This window comes from Saimiri boliviensis, chromosome 9, assembly GCF_048565385.1.
Source record: "Saimiri boliviensis isolate mSaiBol1 chromosome 9, mSaiBol1.pri, whole genome shotgun sequence".
NCBI classification, from domain to species: domain Eukaryota; kingdom Metazoa; phylum Chordata; class Mammalia; order Primates; family Cebidae; genus Saimiri; species Saimiri boliviensis.
The window spans coordinates 51,620,913-51,640,787 of NC_133457.1; the positions used below are offsets into that span (position 1 = coordinate 51,620,913).

Sequence of the window (19,875 nt, forward strand, 5' to 3'; positions counted from 1 at the left end):
AAGGACATTTTCAGAAACAAGTTTACGAATGATGCCACAGACCATCTACCTGACTCCCCAAAGACTTAAAAGAGGCTGAGAAGAGCAGTTCTGATGGAGGCATGATTTCTGGGGCCCTGCAACCTTGAAGCCCTCTGAGCCTGGGTGGAGAGGGCTGGTTAGCAATAGCTTCTCATATGTAAGCATCTGAAAGTCAAAGGATCAAGGCCTTAATGACAGAAAGAACCTGAGAGGTATTCTTCAGGTGACAGACTTTACTGTGCCACGATAGGAACACCACATGAGGGTCTTGATCAAAATTCTGTATTGCTTTTTAAATCTGCCAAATCAAACTCCTTCTGGATCTTATTCAGAGGTTGGGTACGTTTGATTATTTTGGGTCTCAGACACCATACCTTTATTGTCTATTATCATTAACTAAGGATTCTTTTTAGAAGAATGGTTTTGAAGGCAAGATCACCTTTTCTTAGATGGACTTAGGTTGGGTAGCTCATACCTTGATCCTTTTTTGTTGTTTGTTTTTGTTATTTTAGACCTTGATTCTTTTAATAAGGGTTTAAGTTTAAGAAGAGCTAAAAACTTATGTGCCATACAAATCTGGGAAAACAGTACTGGGGTAGTCTAAGCAAGCAGGCCTAAACCTACCCCACTTGATGCTGGTAAGGCCTCTCTTAGCATTCTAGGTTGTCTCTGAGATGATTTTAAGTAAAATCTGTTTTTACTTCTGAACAAGTATGAGCGAAAAACCCCAGTGAACATGGCTCTCAGCCACGAGACATGGACTGACAGAGCCCATCGTTTATGATAGCAGCTGTGCAGGTAGAGGTTCCAGTTCTCAAGGTACAAGCTCAAATCCAGCCTTCAGTATGTGGCTTGGACTTGACTTTGATGTTACGCTCACTAACCAGCAGCACTGGGCTGTAGTTATTTAGTTTTGTTTTTTTTTTTCTTGAGACAGAGTGTCGCTCTGTTGCCCAGGCTGGAGTGCAGTGGCGTGATCTCAGCTCACCACAACCTGTCTCCCGGGTTCAAGCGATTCTCCTGCCTCAGCCTCCTGAGTAGCTGGGACTACAGGTGTACGCCACCATGCCTGGCTAATTTTTGTATTTTTAGTAGAGACAGGGTTTCATTATGTTGGCCAGGCTGGTCTTGAACTCCTGACTACATGATCCACTTGCCTCAGCCTCCCAAAGTGCTGGGATTACAGGCATGATGGGCCACCGTGCTCAGTCTGTTATTCTTCTTTGGCCTACAGGATGATAAGCTTCGGGGAAGCAGAAGACCAGCCTGTCCTGTGTGCACCACAGTCTGGGACAGCCATTTACTTCAGAGAGTTCAGTTCCTCTCCCCTTTTGTGAAGAAGACAGACAAGCTGTCAGCCAAGATATAGTGTGACGTGTTCTACAGATGCTGCAGGAGCGCAAAAGGCATCCCTGGAAAAGCCGGGAAGGGAGGGTGGAGAGTGGATCATGGAAGGCTTTTTCGAAGACATGGCAACCTGATAGGAGTTTTGAAGGATAAATGGCCAGTGTCCAGGCATTTTTTTTCCTTGCTTTCAGGACACCTTATGTGCCTGAGTCTCTGCCTGACTCACTAGCTGTTCCTTCTGCTCCTCTGCTGCATCTTTCTCATCATTGCCTAAATGCTGGGGGGCTCTAGATCTTGCTCCTTAGGCCTCCTCTCTCTTACTTGCTCTAGGTGACTTTATCCAGCTCCATGGCTTTAAATACCATTCAGATTTATACCCCCAGCCATGCTCTTCCAAGTCCCTTGGATATCTAATAGGTATCCTAATGTCGGCATACCCAAACAAGAACTTTTGATGCTCCCTACCACAACCCACTTCTGTATGTCTCACCATCTTGGTATATGGCAATACCCTCCATCTAGTTGCTCAGGCTAAAACCCTAGACATTTTCCTTTTCTCTCTTTAATATCCTATACTGAATCTGTGAGTAAGTCCCGTTGGCATTTGTATTCAGATTAAAATTCTGAATCCAAACACTTCTCAGTACTTCCAACACTAACCTCCCATCCTTACTGACATTATTTCAACGGCCTTTAACTGGTCTCTCTGCCTCCATTCTTGCTCTCCTACAGATGGTTCTCTATATAGTCGTCAGAGTGATCTTTTAAAAATTCAAATCAGGGTGAGGTGCGGTGGCTCATGCCTGTAATCCCAGCACTTTGGGAAGCTGAGGCAGGCGGATCACCTGCAGTCAGGAGCTCGAGACCAGCCTGGCCAACATGGTGAAACCCTGTCTTTAGGATGGGCGTGGTGGCTCACGCCTGTAATCCAAACACTTTGGAGGCCAAGGCAGGTGGATCACCTGAGGCCAGGAGTTCAAGACCAGCCTGACCAACATGGTGAAACCCAGTCTTTATTAAAAAAAAAAAAAAGGTAAAAAAATAAATAAAAAAAAGAAACCCTGTCTCTATCAGAAACACAAAAAACTAGCTGGGCATGGTGGCGGGTGCCTGTGATCCAGCTACTCGGGAGGCTAAGGCAGAAGAATCACTTGAACTTGGCAGGCGGAGGTTTCCGTGAGCCAAGATCACGCCATTGCACTCCAGCCTGGGCAACAAGAGTGAAACTGTCTCAGAAAGAAAGAAAAAAAAAATTAAAATCAGATAATGTGTCTGCTCTGCTCAACAGTCTCCAATGATTTCCTGTTTTCTCCCCCTCATTATTTTTCATCAGCCCTCTGTTCTTCTTGCTGTTCCTTGAACATACCAAGTTCACTCCTGCCTCAGGGCCTTTGAACCCACTGTCACCCCTGCCTATACTCTTCCTCTAAGCATTTGCCCAGATGAAATCTTCCTCATTTCATTCAGGTCTCTGATCATGTCATCCTCAGAGAGTACTGGTTAACTTATATTAAAATAAATTTTTCTTGACTCTCCATTCCTTCACCTTGCTTTATTTTTCTTCATAGTACCTCTCATCACCTGATACTGTGTTACGTATTCATTTGCTTATCATCTATCTCCTACACTAGAATGTAAGTTGCATGAGGACAAAGACTTCATCAATTTTATTCACCATTATATCTCTAATGCCTAAAACCATGGCTGGGAGAAGGCAGGTATTAAAAAGAGAGTTATCTGCTGAGTGAATGGGGACTGAGAGGAGAGGAGACTGGGATAGCAAATCAGATGGAACAGAATGTGTAATTGCATGAAGGTGTGCTACCGTAAGCGGGCAGGTATGACTGCAGTACAGGGTGTGCATGGTGGGTGCGGGGAAGATGAGAAAGGGACAGCCAGATTACGAAGGGCTGAAGGGCTTCTAAGCCATGCTCAAGATTCTGGAGACTCAAAGTGCTGATGTTCCCTGCTTTGCTATTATAGAGGCAAGATGGAAAGTGAAGGCTGTTAAAAAGAACACATAGTTAGGAAAAGCATTTTTGGCTATTTTGAGGTTAGCTAAGTATATGATTATAACTCTTGGCTCTACCAGGAAATGATGAGCTCTTTGAAGACAGTGATTTTTTTGTATACCCAGCAGCAGGGCCAGCCTGGCACAAAATGGGTGTTCAGTGAGGTGTTGAGTTAATCAATGTTTGCATTACTAGTTTTTCGGCTTTCCAAAAGGTCACATGCATGTGTATTCTAATGATCAAGGGAAGAGATGCAAATGGCTTCTGGATCCTATCCACTAAGATGGTCCAGACACAGGTTAATTCACAGTAAGATGAGAGTCTTTAATAATTTGATAATCATTAGTTTATAGCTTAAACGTCATACAGTGGCTGATAGAAAATTATAAGGAAAATTTAAGAATATAAAAGATTTTTAAAGTGTGGCCACGTTAATTACCAGGCAGTTCAAACCCTTTTGTGAAAGAATCCAACACAGCCCAAAGGAAGACCTTTTTACATTCATACTCACTTGTCACAAAGGTTTGAATCTGGTGACTGACTCAATTTGTGTAGAATATCTACGATGCCCATGTCTCGTAATTTATCCTGGCGTTCTTGTGAACCTAAATGATTAAAGCCAGGTTACTGGAAACATGACCCAGGCAAATGCTCTCTCTGATGTACAATCAACAATCTAGAGCCTTACCAGTGTCCTTCACTCCCTACTCCTCCTGTCCCTTTTGTCCTCTACCCTCTCCCAATGTGGTTGGACCCAGTCATGCTTGGACTGACAGCCTTCTAACTTGGCTTTCTGCCTCCTGACCATCCTGCCTGCAGTCTATCCTAGGTTCTGCAGCTGGACTGATTTCTCCATGGACTACAGGGTCAAGGTTAGATTCTTCAGCCTGATACAAGGCCCTCTGCCACTGATTCCCAGCTTCATCACTTCTCTCAGGACATACCCATGGCCCTCCAGGCTCTTACTACTCCAAACAGGTCTTGTCTTCCCCTTTCTATTATCTTCTACCCTCCTCTGTCCTCCCAGCACTTTTTGCTGCCTTTCAGCACAACTGGCACTTCCAATTTATTTCATATCACTCTGTTCTATCTTCCAACTAGACTAAGATCTCCTTGAGGGTGGCTTTGTCTCCCCCGTACATAGACGGTACTTGGTATCTAGGTCTGTGGGTGGAATCCAGTTTCCCTTCTTGCACTTTGTTTTGGGCATAACTGCTGAGTAATCCCCTGGAGTCTTCCCCACTGAAGAACCTACAGTGATCACTCATGCACTGGCTCTCTCTAGACAAAGTGAATCAGAATTTCGAGGGATGGGGCCCAGAATTCTTTACTTTAAAAAGTTTCCCAGGTGATTCTAATGCAGCCAACCCAGCCTTGAGACCCACTGCTCTCCTATATTTGTTTGCTACCTTGGCTATAAATTGGAATCCACTGGGGAGCTTTAAGAAACACTTATGTCTGGAGCCCACCCCCAGAGATTCTGATTTAATTGGCATGGGGTAAAAATTCCCAGATGATTCTAATATGCAGCCAAGGTAAAGAATCGCTGATCTATACAGTCCTCCTTACAGACTACCAGCTTCATTAGTCACATTGCGTTTCTCATTTCTCACCAATGCACCTTCTTCTCCATCATGCTTATCTGCCTGTAGTCCTCATATATGTACTTTCTCTGCTCATAACAGAAGGCTTATCCTCCCACTAACTGTCCCCTCTCACCTTCTTTGAGTGCATCTCACCATCTACCTCATCAGCTTTCTCATGGCAGTGACTGCCACTTACTTCTCACTCTTCCCCCTTGAATCTGGTATAGAGTTGGCTCCAAGGGGGTGCTCAGTGTTGACTGTCCATCTGACTCAGGCTAGTTCCACTGATTTTCATACCAGGGCGACTCTGGAGGGTGCTTGGGCCAAGTGGTCCAAGAAAAGAGTCTCTCCCCAGGATCTAAGGGGCACCTGCTGCCTTCCCTGTGCAAGACACTCTTCCTATAATTTTTTTTCAAAACGAATCTCACCAATCTCTTACCTTCCTCTTCATTCCATATGAGGTTTGATATACAAAACATGGCTGCAAGCTGCAGTTTAACATGTGAATGGCCCTATTAATACAGAAAAAATAAAAAAATAAAATAAAAATGGTGGTAATCTCATTTTAGATCTTTTTTTGGAAGACCTACCATAGACAATTCCTATAACCTAAAAGACTGAAGCAGAGGCCTCAAACTCAAATGTCTTGAGGGGCCATGAAGTTAACACTAATGAATGAAAGGGTTGGGCTAAAGATAACAAGGGACAGTGGAGAATCTGGCAAATTGAGGAGTACAAGCCTTGCCAAAAGACATTCAAATTCAAATTTGAAAACACCATCTGTCTGGACTAACTAAACACCTCTAGGGCTATAGGTATAGTTTGCAATTTATGATTCGGTCCATGGACAAAGAAACACTGTCATTTGACAATTTTATGCTTTCAACTTAAGCTACGTTTTCAGGTCACCAGCAGCCAATATACAATGGGTGGGTTTGCATTTGGTATTGAATTCTTAAGCTACTGGTTATCTTATTCAAATGGCCCAATAATTCCTTTGGGGAAGAAAGTGAATATATGGTCAGAAAGTTCTGTAACACCCAGTCTTTCACACACACACAATCTTTAAATGGTTTACTCCTCTGACACAATTTGCTATAAACTAGAAGCATTATATAATACATTCAGCTTCTGGAATAATTAAATTACTCTTATTTCTATAGGAACATCCCCAAAAACTTGATGAAATCTCTAGCTGATTTCTCAAATGTCTCTACTATCACTAAGGGGCCTCCTAGTCTTCTAATACAATTCTTATTTATTTTGCTTTCTGGACTGAAAGTACAACCATTTCTGGTTGCTTTGGATCATTTATCCATATAAAGTGCTTGTGCCTGAATGAGAGGACCCAATAATAAATTTTTTTTTTTTTTTTTTTTGAGAAGGAGTTTCGCTCTTATTACCCAGGCTGGAGTGCAATGGCACCATCTTGGCTCACCACAACCTCCACCTCCTGGGTTCAGGCAATTCTCCTGCCTCAGCCTCCTGGGTAGCTGGGATTACAGGCATGCGCCACCATGCCCAGCTAATTTTTTGTATTTTTAGTAGAGATGGGGTTTCACCATGTTGACCAGGATGGTCTCGATCTCTTAACCTCGTGATCCACCTGCCTCAGCCTCCCAAAGTGCTGGGATTACAGGCATGAGCCACTGCACTCGGCCCAATTTTTTTTTTTTTTTTTTTTTTTTTTTGGGACAGAGTTTTGCTCTTATTATCCAGTCTGGAGTGCAAAGGCACAATTTTGGTTCACTGCAACCTCCGCCTCCTGAGTTCAAGTGATTCTCCTGACTCAGCGTCTGGAATAGCTGGGATCACAGGTGCCCACCACCACACCTGGTTAATATTTTGTATTTTTAGTCGAGATAGGGTTTCACCATGTTAGTCAGGCTGGTCTTGAGCTCCTGACCTCAGGTGATCCACCTGCCTTGGCCTTCCAAAGTGCTGGGATTACAGGCATGAGCCACCACACCCAGCCATAAAATAAATTTTTTATTTTTATTTTTTTGAGATGGAGTTTTGCTCTTGTTACCCAGGCTGGAGTGCAATGGCGCAATCTTGGCTCACTGCAACCTCCGTCTCCTGGGTTCAAGCAATTCTCCTGCCTTAGCCTCCTGAGTAGCTGGGATTACAGGCATGCGCCACCATGCCCAGCTAATTTTTGTATTTTTAGTAGAGACAGGGTTTCACCATGTTGACTAGGATGGTCTCGATCTCCTGACCTTGTGATCTACCCGTCTTGGCCTCCGAAAGTGCTGGGATTACAGGCGTGAGCCACCACGCCCGGCTTCATAAAATAATTTTTATAGATCATTGTTCTATTTGGTCAATTTAAAAAATGTCTACTATGTTTAAATAGTTTATGCACATCTGAGGAAATATCAATGGCAAAGTATGCTCAATGGTTTTTTCAAGGCTAAGACAGAGTTATCTTCTCATGTAGGAATATATTTCAACTAAGCAGAGACAAAGAACTGGATCTGGCTTCCTTCAGTAGAATTCTATGGCTAGTGATTCTTTCTTCTACCTGCCAACACTTTTAAGAGGTGTTCAGTTTGGGCTCCCTTAAGACAAACCAGAATAAAACTTATCTGTTTTCAACCTCAGATAATCATTCAATATTTGTTGAATAATGAGTCTGTATATACTATAACAAATATGCATTTACTTTGCATAAGTTTATTCATCATTCATTCAACATTTTTTAAGGACACACATTACTATGATGATAGAAAAAATTGGAGGTTGGAGGGTGGCAACTTAATTTAGGTGGAATATACAAAACAGATCTCTTTAAAGAAGGCAATATTTAAACGGAGACTTAAAGAACAGGAAGGTGCCAGATGTGCAAACAGCAAGGGGTTTGAAATTCCAAGGAGGAGAAAAATTTCCTGAAAAGGTCTGGGTAAGAAAGGGCTGTCTGTTCGAAAAGTAGTGTAGCCAAATTGTGTTAACTTGCAGGCCACAGTAAGGACTCTGGATTTCATTCTGTGTTTAGAGGAAGCCCCGAAAGATTTAAACAGGAGGGACAAGATCTGATTTACATGTTTTAGAATACCCTTGGGTTGTTGGAACTGGCGTGACAGTGAAGACATGTCTAAGAGGATACTGTTATTATAGTTTATCAGGCCTGAGGTGCTGTGACTTGAACTGACTAGGGTGGGGGCAGTGGTGATCGAAAGGAGTAATTGGATTCAAGATCAGTTTTGGAGGAAGGGCAGATAGGACTTGTTAATAAATTGGGTGAATGAGGAGATAGAGCTGGAAAAATCAAGACAGACTCTAGGGTGTTATCAGACAGCCACATGGAGATGCTGAAAGGGCAGGAAGATACATAATATCATATGTAAGAACCACCAAGGAATCTTAAAAAAAAAAAAAAATCCTGATACCCAGGCTATACCCAGACCTATTAAATCAGAATCTTGGGAGGGATAAGACAAAGCGGTAATCTTTGACAGCTCCCTACAAGGTTCTATTGTACAATGAAAGTTGTGATCTGCTGATCTCAGGAGCGCACCTGTAGAAGAAAAGAGAAGAAGGTCCAGAGTAAGCATGGAGGTATGGTGTCATGCAAACCAAGAGAAAAGGATGTTTCCAGGAGGAGGAACTAGTTAGCTGGGCTGAAATCTGCTGTAAGTGGGGTAAGATGAAGAGAGAAAAGGATCCTTTGGATTTCACATCATGGAAGTCACTGTTGACCCTAATTATAAGAGTTTCAGTTGAATAATGGGGGTAGAGGTGAAATGAAGCAGGTTAAAGAATAACTTTAGAGGTAAAGAAGGAGACAGTACATGCAAAAAATATGTTAAGAAGTTTGGCTTTGAAGGCCAGGCACAGTGGCTCATGTCTGTAATCCCAACACTTTGGGAGGCCGAAGTGGTTGGATCATTTGAGGTCTGGAGTTTGAGACCAGCCTGGCCAACATGGTGAAACCCTGTCTCTACTAAATATACAAAAATTAGCCAAGTGACAGTGATGCGCCTGTAATCCCAGCTGATCAGGAGGCTAAGGCAGGAGAATCACGTGAACCCAGGAGGCGGAGGTTGTCATGGGCCAAGATCATGTCACTGCACTCGAGTCTGGGTGGCAGAGTGAGACCCTGTCTCAAAAAATAAAAATAAAAGAAGAAAGAAATTTGGCGTTGGCTTTGAATAACAGGGAAACGGGCATGCCTCAATGGGTATGAGAAGTTAAAGAAAACTTTTTCAGTGATTAGGTATACAACGTGGATTGGTATTGAAAAGATAACGGAATCTTTGGTTGGAAGCGGTAAGGTTTTCATTGAACAAATATTTACCAAGCATATGCTAAGGGCCAGACACCAAGGTGGATATACAATTGTGCACAAAGCTGACATGGTTCCTGCCCTTGTGAAACTTACACTGTGGTAGAGCCACCCAGTAGGCACACAAATATATAACACTAAAACTGAGCTAAGGGCTCTGAAGGAAGGGAACAAAATGCAGTAATCAGGAATAATCTACAAGGACAAGAATCTAGTAAGAATGTATAAGTTCAGCTGAGATTTGAAGGAAGAGATGGAGAAGAGAAAAGTGCTCCAGGTAGAGAAACCAGCATGTGTGAAGGTCCCAAGGAAGGAAAGAACACAGCCTTTCTGAGAAACTGCAAGCAACCAGTATAGTGAACAAAGGAAGAGAGGAATAAGTTAAGTTGGGGATATAAATGGGTTAGGTCATGTAGGACTTGACAGGTCATCATAAGGGCATATGAACTTTATTCAAGGTATAACAAGGAGCCACTGAAGGATTTTAGTTTCTCTTAATAAAAAAAGCTGAGGTCATCACTAACTGTAATGGGGAGGGAAGATGTGAGATCTAAAGGATGAGGGGCAGTTAAGAATCTATTCTCATAGAGAATGAGGGTGCCAGCTTCTTAGAGAATCGCTGAAGGATAAAAGGAGGGGCGGAGTGCTCATGTGGGGAACTATGCCTTTCTCTGCAGTTGTTAACTGACATGGCAGGCAAAGAGAAGACAGATTGGTGTGGCAAGGGGAGGCTTCCTCCATGGTTGGAATTTTGTCAGGAGATGTTGACAGAATGAAAAGTGGAGGGCTGTTTAATACCCAGATTTTGGCAATGGGCAGTCTCTGGTGATGATCAGATGCAGGGTATGGCCATGGCAGCAGGTAGCAGATTGTTTAGAAGCAAACAGGTGAAGGAACTATGGTGCCAGAGGGCTAGACGGTTCATCCACCATGGGAATGAAGCCTTGAGAGGGAAGACAGGGACTGGAGGGCACTGAGAGAAAGCCAAGAGCCCAGGTCTTCACTGGTTAAGAGGGAGGCAACCAGTAGACGACACGGGCAGGGAATAGAGTGGCAGGTAATAATATTACCATGTGGCACAAGTTTCAAGGAGTTGGTGTTTTTTCTTTTTCTTCAGGATGGAAGAGAGTTCCTTCAATCTGAAGACTCACATAGTAATCTGTTCTTTTCCTCTTTTTAAAATCTCTGCACAATTTATTTTGAGTTAACAATATAACAGTCCCTGCATTCTAATCCTGAAGTGAAAGAAGACAAGGGCTCACCATGTAATACTTGATTTTCTGTAGGATATCATCATTGGTCATAATAAGATCTTTTGCTGTTGTCCCATCCGCTATGTTGGCTAAGATACACAGTGTCTGGAAAAGAACAAAGCGCCAATAGTCAGGAAAGCTCTGAAGTCCCAGAGTCAAGCTCTCTCAAGAGTTTGGGCAATTTCTCATTTGAAGGTACATGGATTCTCACAGGTTCCACTCTCAATGCCCTGATTTCTCATCTGCTGACATCATTGCTAATAACACTAACCACACCTGAACAAATCTACCTTAGACAAAAGAGAACCCCAACACTTCGGTGGTTTCTTGCTGGGCATTAAGCCATAGCTGTGCAAAAGCAGCCATTTTGTATAACTCATACTATCAAATCAAAGAGAAAATGTAATTTATCATTTTTTAATTGAAAATCTCATTTCCAAGAGAAACTCTCGTGATAAACCACAATGTTCCTTCAACAAAGTAGTCTCTTTGGTGGAAGCTCTGAAGGTGTTGCAACTCCCCTGCTAGGGAGGTCTCCCTTTTCTATGCCTCCACATGCTACTTGCTCCTAAGCTCATGAATCTGCACTCTTTTTGGTTATTCTCTCATGGAAAAGATCCTATTAAGGGGCAGACATGAGCATGACAAGTGTAATTAACAGGAGTAATTACTTTGGGGAAGAGTTGACAGTCAATGTTTTAGGAGTCCAAGTTCAAGACGACATCAGAACGAAGTAATTTATAGTTTTATAGTTGCTCTCTGCACATTCTAGCCCCTCTTGAGCCTACAGGATAAGGCAATTAAATACAATGAGTGTTTTTTTTTTCCCCCCAAGACAGTCTCACTTGGTCGCCCAGGCTGGAGTATAGTGGTGCGATCTTGGCTCACTACAACCTCCATCTCCTGGATTCAAGCAATTCTGTCTGCTTCAGCCTCCCAAATAACTGGGATTTCAGGTGTGCACCACCACACCTGGCTAATTTTTGTATTTTTAGTAGAGATGAGGTTTCACCACGTTGGCCAGGCTGGTGTCAGATTCCTGATCTCAGTTGATCTGCCTGCCTCAGCCTCCCAAAGTGTTGGGATTACAGGTGTGAGTGACTGCGCCCAGCCTATAAGTATTCTTTCTCTCCCCATCTCCATCACGTCTTTTTTTTTTTTTGGGACAGAGTTTCGCTCTTGTTACCCAGGTTGGAGTGCAATGGCGCGGTCTCGGCTCACTGCAACCTCTGCCTCCTGGGTTCAGGCAATTCTCCTGCCTCAGCCTCCTGAGTAGCTGGGATTACAGGCATGTGCCACCATGCCCAGCTAATTTTTGTATTTTCAGTAGAGACGGGGTTTCACCATGTTGACCAGGATGGTCTCGATCTCTGGACCTCGTGATCCACCCGCCTCGGCCTCCCAAAGTGCTGGGATTACAGGCTTGAGCCACCGCGCCCAGCCCTCCATCACATGTCTTGACTTGTAATCCAAATGTGGCAACACTGGACTCACAATACCACATTCCTTCTAGTTCTGCTTGAATTCCTTCATGTGATTACAGAAAGCCTTAGCAAGCTTTACAATAACCCCACCTTCCAAGAGCAAGCCAGCAAAATGATATTCATCAGTGGTAGTGATCCAATCCTCACCAACCAGCCTCTGCTAGGCTTTATTAAGACAAAATCAAAATGCAAAAGGTGAGGCCAATCAATGAGAACAAAGGTAAAACCTGGCTGGGAAGCAGGAAGGAGGCAGCACATGGAAGAATCATAGTTTACTACTCTCTTGTTCTCCATCTCCCCACCATTTCTCACCAAAAAGACTCAGTCCTATGAGTTGGCCAGAGCACCTAAACAGGAAATAATGGAAATGATCCTAACAATGAATAAGAATTTTAATAAGGCTTCATAAACAAGGTATTCATGGAGAAAGGAGAAATGGTAAACACCTTTAGACTCACCTAGAAAACAGCTACCTCCTCTTACCCACTAAGACAGAATATAAAGGGGAATTTCAGAGACGATGCCTCAGAATAGACCAAGTCAGCAAGACAGGTGAGTGACTCCCCTTTGTAGTGTTAGAATACACCCATGCATCCCCAGGTTTGAACAGCATGAAAGAGTGAGGACCAGTTTTCTGTTTTGAAGCTCACAAAACCCCTCTGTAAATACTCCTATGGAGACAAGAAATCGAATCTTAAAGAAATCGATTAGGCCGGGCACGGTGACTCATGCCTAATCCTAGCACTTTGGGAGGCCAAGGCAGGTGGATCCCAGGGACAAGAGATCGAGACCATCCTGACCAACAAGATGAAACCCTGTCTCTACCAAAAGTACAAAAATTTGCTGGGCATGGTGGTGCACACCTGTAGTCTCAGCAACTGGGGAGGCTGAAGCAAGAGAATCGTGTGAACCTGGGAGGCAGAGGTTGCAGTGAGCTGAGCTTGCACCACTGCACTCCAGCCTGGCAATACTGTGAGTCTCCGTCTCAAAAAAAAAAAAAAAAAAAAAAAAAAAAAAAAAAAAAATCAAAAATCAATTGTTGGGCCAAGTCAATTGAATATATGGGCTGAGGAAGAGATAAAAACTACACACACACCCCCATTAATGTATGCATATTAGTGTATACACTAATATGAAGAAGTGAAAATCAATGAAATAGAGCAGAGACTAGTAAATTATGGTCTAGGCGAAATCCAACCTGCTGTCTCTTTTGGTAATTTTTATTGGAAAACAGCCATGTCTACTTGCTTATGTATTGTCTACAGCTGCTTCCAGGCTAGAACTGTATAAAAGAGTAGTTGCTAGAGACCAGAGCCTACAAAAATTAAAATATATACCTTGCCTCTTACAGAAACAGTTGGCTAGACTATGAAGTAGAGAATAGGCTCAGGCGGGGTGCCGTGGCTTTATGCCTGTAATCCCAGCACTTTGGGAGGCCAAGACAGGTGGATCCCTTGAGGTCAGGAATTTGAGGCCAGCCTGGCCAACATATTGAAACCTCATCTCTAAAAAAAATGGCCAGGCGTGGTGGCGGGCACCTGTAATTCCAGCTACTCAGGAGGCTGAGGCATGATACTCTCTGAAATCAGGAGGTGGAGGCTACAGTGAGCCAAGATTACATCACTACACTCCCGCCTGGGCAACAGAGTGAGATTCTGTCTCAAAAAAAAGAAAGAAAGAAAGAAAGAAAGAAAGAAAATAATAGGTGGGAAAATCATGAAGAAACCAAAAGCTGATTCTTTGAGACTATCAATAGAATTGCTAAACCTCTAGTCAGACTGAACAGGAAAAAAGGAATTACCAACTGGGCACAGTGGCTCACACCTGTAATCCCAGCGCTTTGGGAGGCTGAGGTGGGTAGATCGCCTAAGGTGAGGAGTTTGAGACCAGCCTGGCCAAGATGGTGAAACCCCCATCTCTACTAAAAATAAAAAATTATCTGGGTGTGGTGGCACACGCGTGTAATCCCAAGATAACTTGGGAGGTGGAGGCAGAAGAATCACCTGAACCCATGAGGCAGAGATTGCAATGAGCTGAGATTTCACCACTGCACTCCAGCCTGGATGACAGAACAAGACTCTGTCTCAAAAAGAAAGAAAAAAAAGGAGTTACCAATATAAAGAACAGGAGAAGAGATACTGCGTTGCAAAGGATACTACAGACTTGAAAAAGAAATAGAAATTATGAACAGTTTCATGTTAATCAATTTGAAAACTCAGATGAAATGAGTAAATTCCTTGAAAGATACATAATACCAAAGCTCACACAAGAGGCAGATAACCTGAATAGTCCTATTTCTATTAAAAATGTGAATTTGTAGTTAAACAGCTTTCCACAAAACAGTCATCATATCCAGATGATTCCAACTGGGAGCATTCCACCAAAACTGAAGAAAAAAATAATTAATTCTTCACAAATTCTTGCAGAAAATTGAAAAGGGAACATCTCTACCTCATTCCCTAAGGCCAGTATTATCCCAATACCAAAACCAAAGACACTATAAGCAAACATTTCATCAACATCCCTCATGAATATAGATGTAAAACACTCCTTACCAAATTTCAGTAAATTGAATCTAGCAATGTATCTAAAGGATAACATATAATGACTAAATTAGGTTTACCTCAAATATATTAGTTTAACATATGAAACTTAATTAAATGAATCTACCATATAAATTGGAATTAAAAAAAAAGGGGGGGGAATTTCAACAGATGCCAAAAAAAAGTGATTAAAAATAAAAATCTATGGCTCATGTTTGGGGTTTAAAAACAAAAAAGAAAAAAGAATCCTGTTTATGGTAAAAACTAAACAAATTAGAAGAGAATTTCTTTCCCTTTCTTTAATAAAGGGAATTTATGAAAAACCTACATCCTACATATTCAGTAGTAAAAGACTGAGTGCTTTCCTCTAATTCTGGAAACAAGACAAATATGTTAATCCTCATCTCATTACACTGTAAGTTCTAGCTAGACAATGAAAAAAAGAAAAACAAAATAGCATATACATTGGAAAGTAAGAAGCAAAGCTATTTTTATTTACAGATGTGATCATTTGTTGAAAATTTTAAGTAATCCACAAAAATAACTTAAGGCGACTTTAGCAAGAATGCAGGATACAAGACTGATATACAAAAATTGTATTACCATATACTAACGATGAACAATCGGAAATCAAAATTTTTAAAATAACATTTTCAAAACATCAAACATATGAAATACTTAGGAATAAATCTGACCAAGAGTACAACACCTATATACCAAAAACCACAAAACATTGCTAAGAACTGAAGAAGACTTAAATAATTGAGAAGATATAATATGTTCATGAATTGGAAGACTCAATATTGTTAAGATGTCACTTCTTGCTAAATTGATCTATAAATACAACACAATCAAAATCCCGGTTGGCTCTTCATTTGTAGAAATGAGAATAGAATTATAAGAGATACAATAAATTTTACTCTTTTGGTAGTAATTTTATTTACCAAATGTATATATTTTTTGAGATGGAGTCTTGCTGTGTCACCCAGGCTGGAATGCAGTTATGTGATTTCAGCTCACTGCAACCTCTGCCTCCCAGGGTCAAGTGATTCTCCTGCCTCAGCCTCCTGAGTAGCTGGAACTACAGGCATGTGGCCATACCCGGCTAATTTTTGTACTTTTAGTAGAGATAGGGCTTCACCATGTTGCCAGGCTGGTCTTGAACTCCTGACCTCAAGTGATCTGCCCGCCTCAGCCTCCCAAAGTACACTCGGCCTCAAATACATAGAACCTCAAAACCGCCAGCACAATCAGCATTTATAGCGCAGTTCTATTATCACCTCCCTTCCTAAATTTTCCTATGCTATCTCTTTCCTATGCTATCTCAAATCCTGCCCCCAACCTTTAAGCCTTGGATACCTTTGATTTGTTCTCTGTCTCAACTGTTTTGTCTTTTACAGACAACCATACAAGGTGGGATCATATAGTATCTTGTCTTTTGTATCTGGGATCTTTCACGCAGCACAATGCATTTGAGATTTATTTATGTTGTTACATATAGCAAGAGTTTGTCCCTCGTGATAGTCTATTATATGAATGAACCACAGCTTGTTGAGGGATGTTAATTTCTAATTTTTGGTGATACAAATAAAGTTGTTAAGAATGTATATATACATAGGTTTTTACGTGTGAGCTTAGGTTTTCATTTTATGTGAGTAAATGCCTAGGAATGGGATTGCTGGGTTATATGGTAAATATATGTTCAACTTTGTAAGAAACTGTCAAACCATTTCCAAAATAACTGTATTATTTTGCATTCCTACTAGACACTCTGTATCCTTGCTAGCAATTGTACTGTTAGTTTTAAAAACATTTTAGGTATTCTAATAGATAACAATGATATTTTATTTTAAGTATCTGTTGATATCGTTTGCTCAGTTTTATATTTGGTTATTTGTTTTCTTTCTTCGATGGAGTCTTGCACTGTTGCCCAGGTTGGAGCACAGTGGTGTGATCTTGGCTCACTGCAACCCTCTACCTCCTGGGTTCAAGCAATTCTCCTGCCTCAGCCTCCCTAAGTAGCTGGGATTACAGTGCATGCCACCACACCCAGATAATTTTTTGCATTTTTAGTAGAGACGGGGTTTCACTATGTTGGCCAGACTGGTCTGGAACTCCTGACCTTGTGATCCGCCCGTCTTGGCCTCCCAAAGTCCTGGGATTACAGGCATGAGCCACTGCACCTGGCCGGTTGTTTGTTTTCTTGTTGTTTTGAGAATTCTTCTAATATTCTGGACACAAGTCATTTGTCAGATATCTGATCCACAAATATTCCTTCCAGTGAATGGCTTGTTGTTTTAGTCTCCTAACAGTGCATTTCACAATGTAGAAGCTGGCCGGGCACAGTGGCTCACGTCTGTAATCTCAGCACTTTGGGAGGCCGAGGCAGGTGGATCACAAGGTCAGGAGATCGAGACCAGCCTGACCAACATGATGCAACCCTGTCTTTACTAGAAATACAAAAATTAGCCGGGCATGGTGGCATGTGCCTGTAGTCCCAGCTACTTGGGAGGCTAAAGCAGGAGAATTGCTTAAACCCGGGAGGCAGAGATTGCAGTTAGCCGAGATCATGCCACTGCACTCCAGCCTGGGCGACAGAGCAAGACTCCATGTCAAAGAAAAAAAAAAAGCAGCAGCACAGTGCAGAAGTTTTACAGTTTCATGAAGACCAATTTACCTTTTCTCTTCTGGATAAGGTTTTAAATTTCATAGCTAAGAACTCTTTGCCTAATCTAAGATCTCAAAGATTTTCTCCTGAATTTTTTCTAAGTTTTATAGTTTTATCTTCTATGTTTTGTCAGTAAATTTTTATCTGAGGTGTGTGATATGGTTCAAAGTTAATTTATTTTTTTAGCAACTGTACAGCACCTTTTCTTGAAAAGACCATTCTTTCTCTACCAAGTTGCCTTTGTACCTTTGTCAGTAATCTATGGGCCACTCATGTGTGGGTCCATTTCTGGACTCTCTAATCCGTTCCACTGATCAACATGTGCTATCTTTTTTTTTGCTAAGAGCATGCTGTCTTCATTACTACTGTACTTTTATAGTTAAGTCTTGAAATAAGGTATTGTGAATCCTCCAATATTTCCTGTTTTTTCTTCAATACTGTTTTGGCTTTTTAGTTCCTTTGCCTTTTCATACAGGTTTTTTTTTTTTTTTTTTTTTTTTGAGACGGAGTTTCGCTCTTGTTACCCAGGCTGGAGTGCAATGGCGCGATCTCGGCTCACCACAACCTCCGCCTCCCGGGTTCAGACAATTCTCCTGCCTCAGTCTCCTGAGTAGCTAGGATTACAGGCACGTGCCACCATGCCCAGCTAATTTTTTGTATTTTTAGTAGAGATGGGGTTTCACCATGTTGACCAGGATGGTCTCGATCTCTTGACCTCGTGATCCACCCGCCTCGGCCTCCCAAAGTGCTGGGATTACAGGCTTGAGCCACCGCGCCCGGCTCATACAGGTTTTTAAATCTGTAGGTAAAGGCACAGATTTTAGATATTTATATCTATAGTATTATTTATAAATAATCATGCTGGTATTGTGATTGTGATTGTGTTGAATCTACAAATCAACTTGGGGAGAAATGACATTTTAAAATGGTATATCTCTCCATTTATTTAGGTATTGGATTTCTTTCATTTGTTTCATTATCAGTGTTTTGTAGTGTTCAGTATACAGATCCTTGTGAGATTTATACATAAGAATTTCATTTTTTTTCTAAGTTACTGCAAATGGTACTGTTTTATTATCTCAACATCCAATTGCTCACTGCTGATATATGAAAATACAATTGACTTTTCTATCTTGTGAGCTTGCTTAACTCATTTATTAGTTCTAGATTTTTTGGTGAGTCCATGGCATTTTCTATATAGGCATTCATATTGTGCTTTCCAATCTGCATGCCTCTTCTTTTGGTTGGTAAAAATTCCAGCACAATGTTGAACAGCAGTGGTACAAATGGACATGCCTGTCTTGCTCCCAATTTAAGGGCAGTGACAGGTATGTCTTACTATCTTGTCTGTGGTGACAGTTTCATAGGTATATGCACATGCCAAAACGGATCACGCTGTATACTTTATGTGCAGCTTATTGTCAACTGTACGTCAATCAAAAAACTAACTTATCAGATGCTTTTGAGAAGCATTAAACTGCCAGCTAGTCAGCAGACTGTTTAGCCTCCCATACTCGCCTACTTCCAGATCATTCCAAAATCTGTATGAGAGAGTTCCTTTGTGTCCTGCAAAAACAGTATTATTATTGGTCTTTCTTTCTGCCCTCATTCAAATCTTGCCTCACCTTTCTGTCTTGCTTCACTTTTCAAGTTACTGAAATTCTATCCAGGTAAGTTGTCTTTCTAGACAAAATTCATTCCTATCCTCTCAAAGTACAATGGTTTATTCTGAACAATGTATTTTCTTCATTGTTGTGTTTGAGTAATAGATTTCATTTCAGCTAATTTTACTGATGCTTATGAGATTATACAATCTGTGTTAATTTTTTTCATCAAAACAGTTTTAAAAAAAATTAACAGTTACTACCTAAAATATCCATCTTAAAATCACTTTGTCAAATCTACCATCTTTTTGCTCACAACTTAATTGCAGCTTCTAAGAACTGCAATTCTTACTTCTTGGATTGCTTTTCCAAGGCTGGCTGAATTACTCTAACTCAAGAATACAGAAGATGAGAAGCACAGGCGCTGAAGTTAGACTCTCTGGGTCCAACTCTCTACTGATGACCTTAGGCAAATCTCTCTCTCTCTCTCTCTCTCTCTCTCTCTATATATATATATATATATATATATTTTATATATATATATTTATATATATATATATAAAACCATGTAGCCAACACCTTTGTCGAAAAATTGAACATTACCAGTACCTCTGGTCCTGTATTAAAATCTTAGGTTTGCAGGTGACCTTTGTCGAAGAGTAAAATAAAATGCTCTATGACCTTTTGCTCTACGACATTTGTCACAGAGCAAAATAAAATATATATATTAAAACTCCCATGATAAATCTCAGAAAATAGAGAAAAATAATTCTCAACTGTCCTGATAAATGCACAGCTTCTGTACTTGTTAATGCCTACCCTAAACTTGCCCTCCTGAAACTTAACAGAAATAGGGATATGGGATGGGGAATAAGATGCCTAGGAGAAAAAAAACAAAAACTATCTCCAGGATAAGGAATTATTTTATCATTTAGTTGCAGAAATTTTTAGTTCAGAGCATGGTGGCAAAGAGGGCTAGAAATAGTGGTCCTGGAAAAAGGATTCATTCCAGAATGATGAAAGGTGGCTGCTCCTGTAGAGACAGGGACAATGTGCACAGTGCATGACACAC

At 41.3% G+C, this 19,875-nt stretch overlaps 2 protein-coding genes across 13 annotated transcripts in view; one reads left to right on the forward strand and one right to left on the reverse strand.

Annotated features, from left to right (window-relative positions):
* Positions 1 to 3,892, forward strand: part of NME9 (NME/NM23 family member 9) — a 36,340-nt gene extending 32,448 nt beyond the window's left edge. The window contains exon 11 of the mRNA XM_010341589.3: positions 1,256 to 3,892. Within this exon, the coding sequence (XP_010339891.1) occupies positions 1,256 to 1,260 (5 nt within the window). The 3' untranslated portion in view covers positions 1,261 to 3,892. The remainder of the gene's footprint in view (positions 1 to 1,255) is intronic.
* The window catches only part of ARMC8 (armadillo repeat containing 8), a 120,256-nt gene that overhangs the window by 2,038 nt on the left and 98,343 nt on the right, over positions 1 to 19,875 (reverse strand). For 11 of the 12 annotated variants that reach the window (XM_039461799.2, XM_039461800.2, XM_074405861.1 and 8 more), the window contains 3 exons: positions 10,514 to 10,609; positions 5,406 to 5,478; positions 3,892 to 3,985 (listed from right to left, as the gene is read on the reverse strand). In XM_039461799.2, coding sequence (XP_039317733.1) covers positions 3,892 to 3,985; positions 5,406 to 5,478; positions 10,514 to 10,609 — 263 coding nt within the window. The remainder of the gene's footprint in view (positions 1 to 3,891; positions 3,986 to 5,405; positions 5,479 to 10,513; positions 10,610 to 19,875) is intronic. The other variant, XM_074405856.1, reaches the window with a different exon arrangement.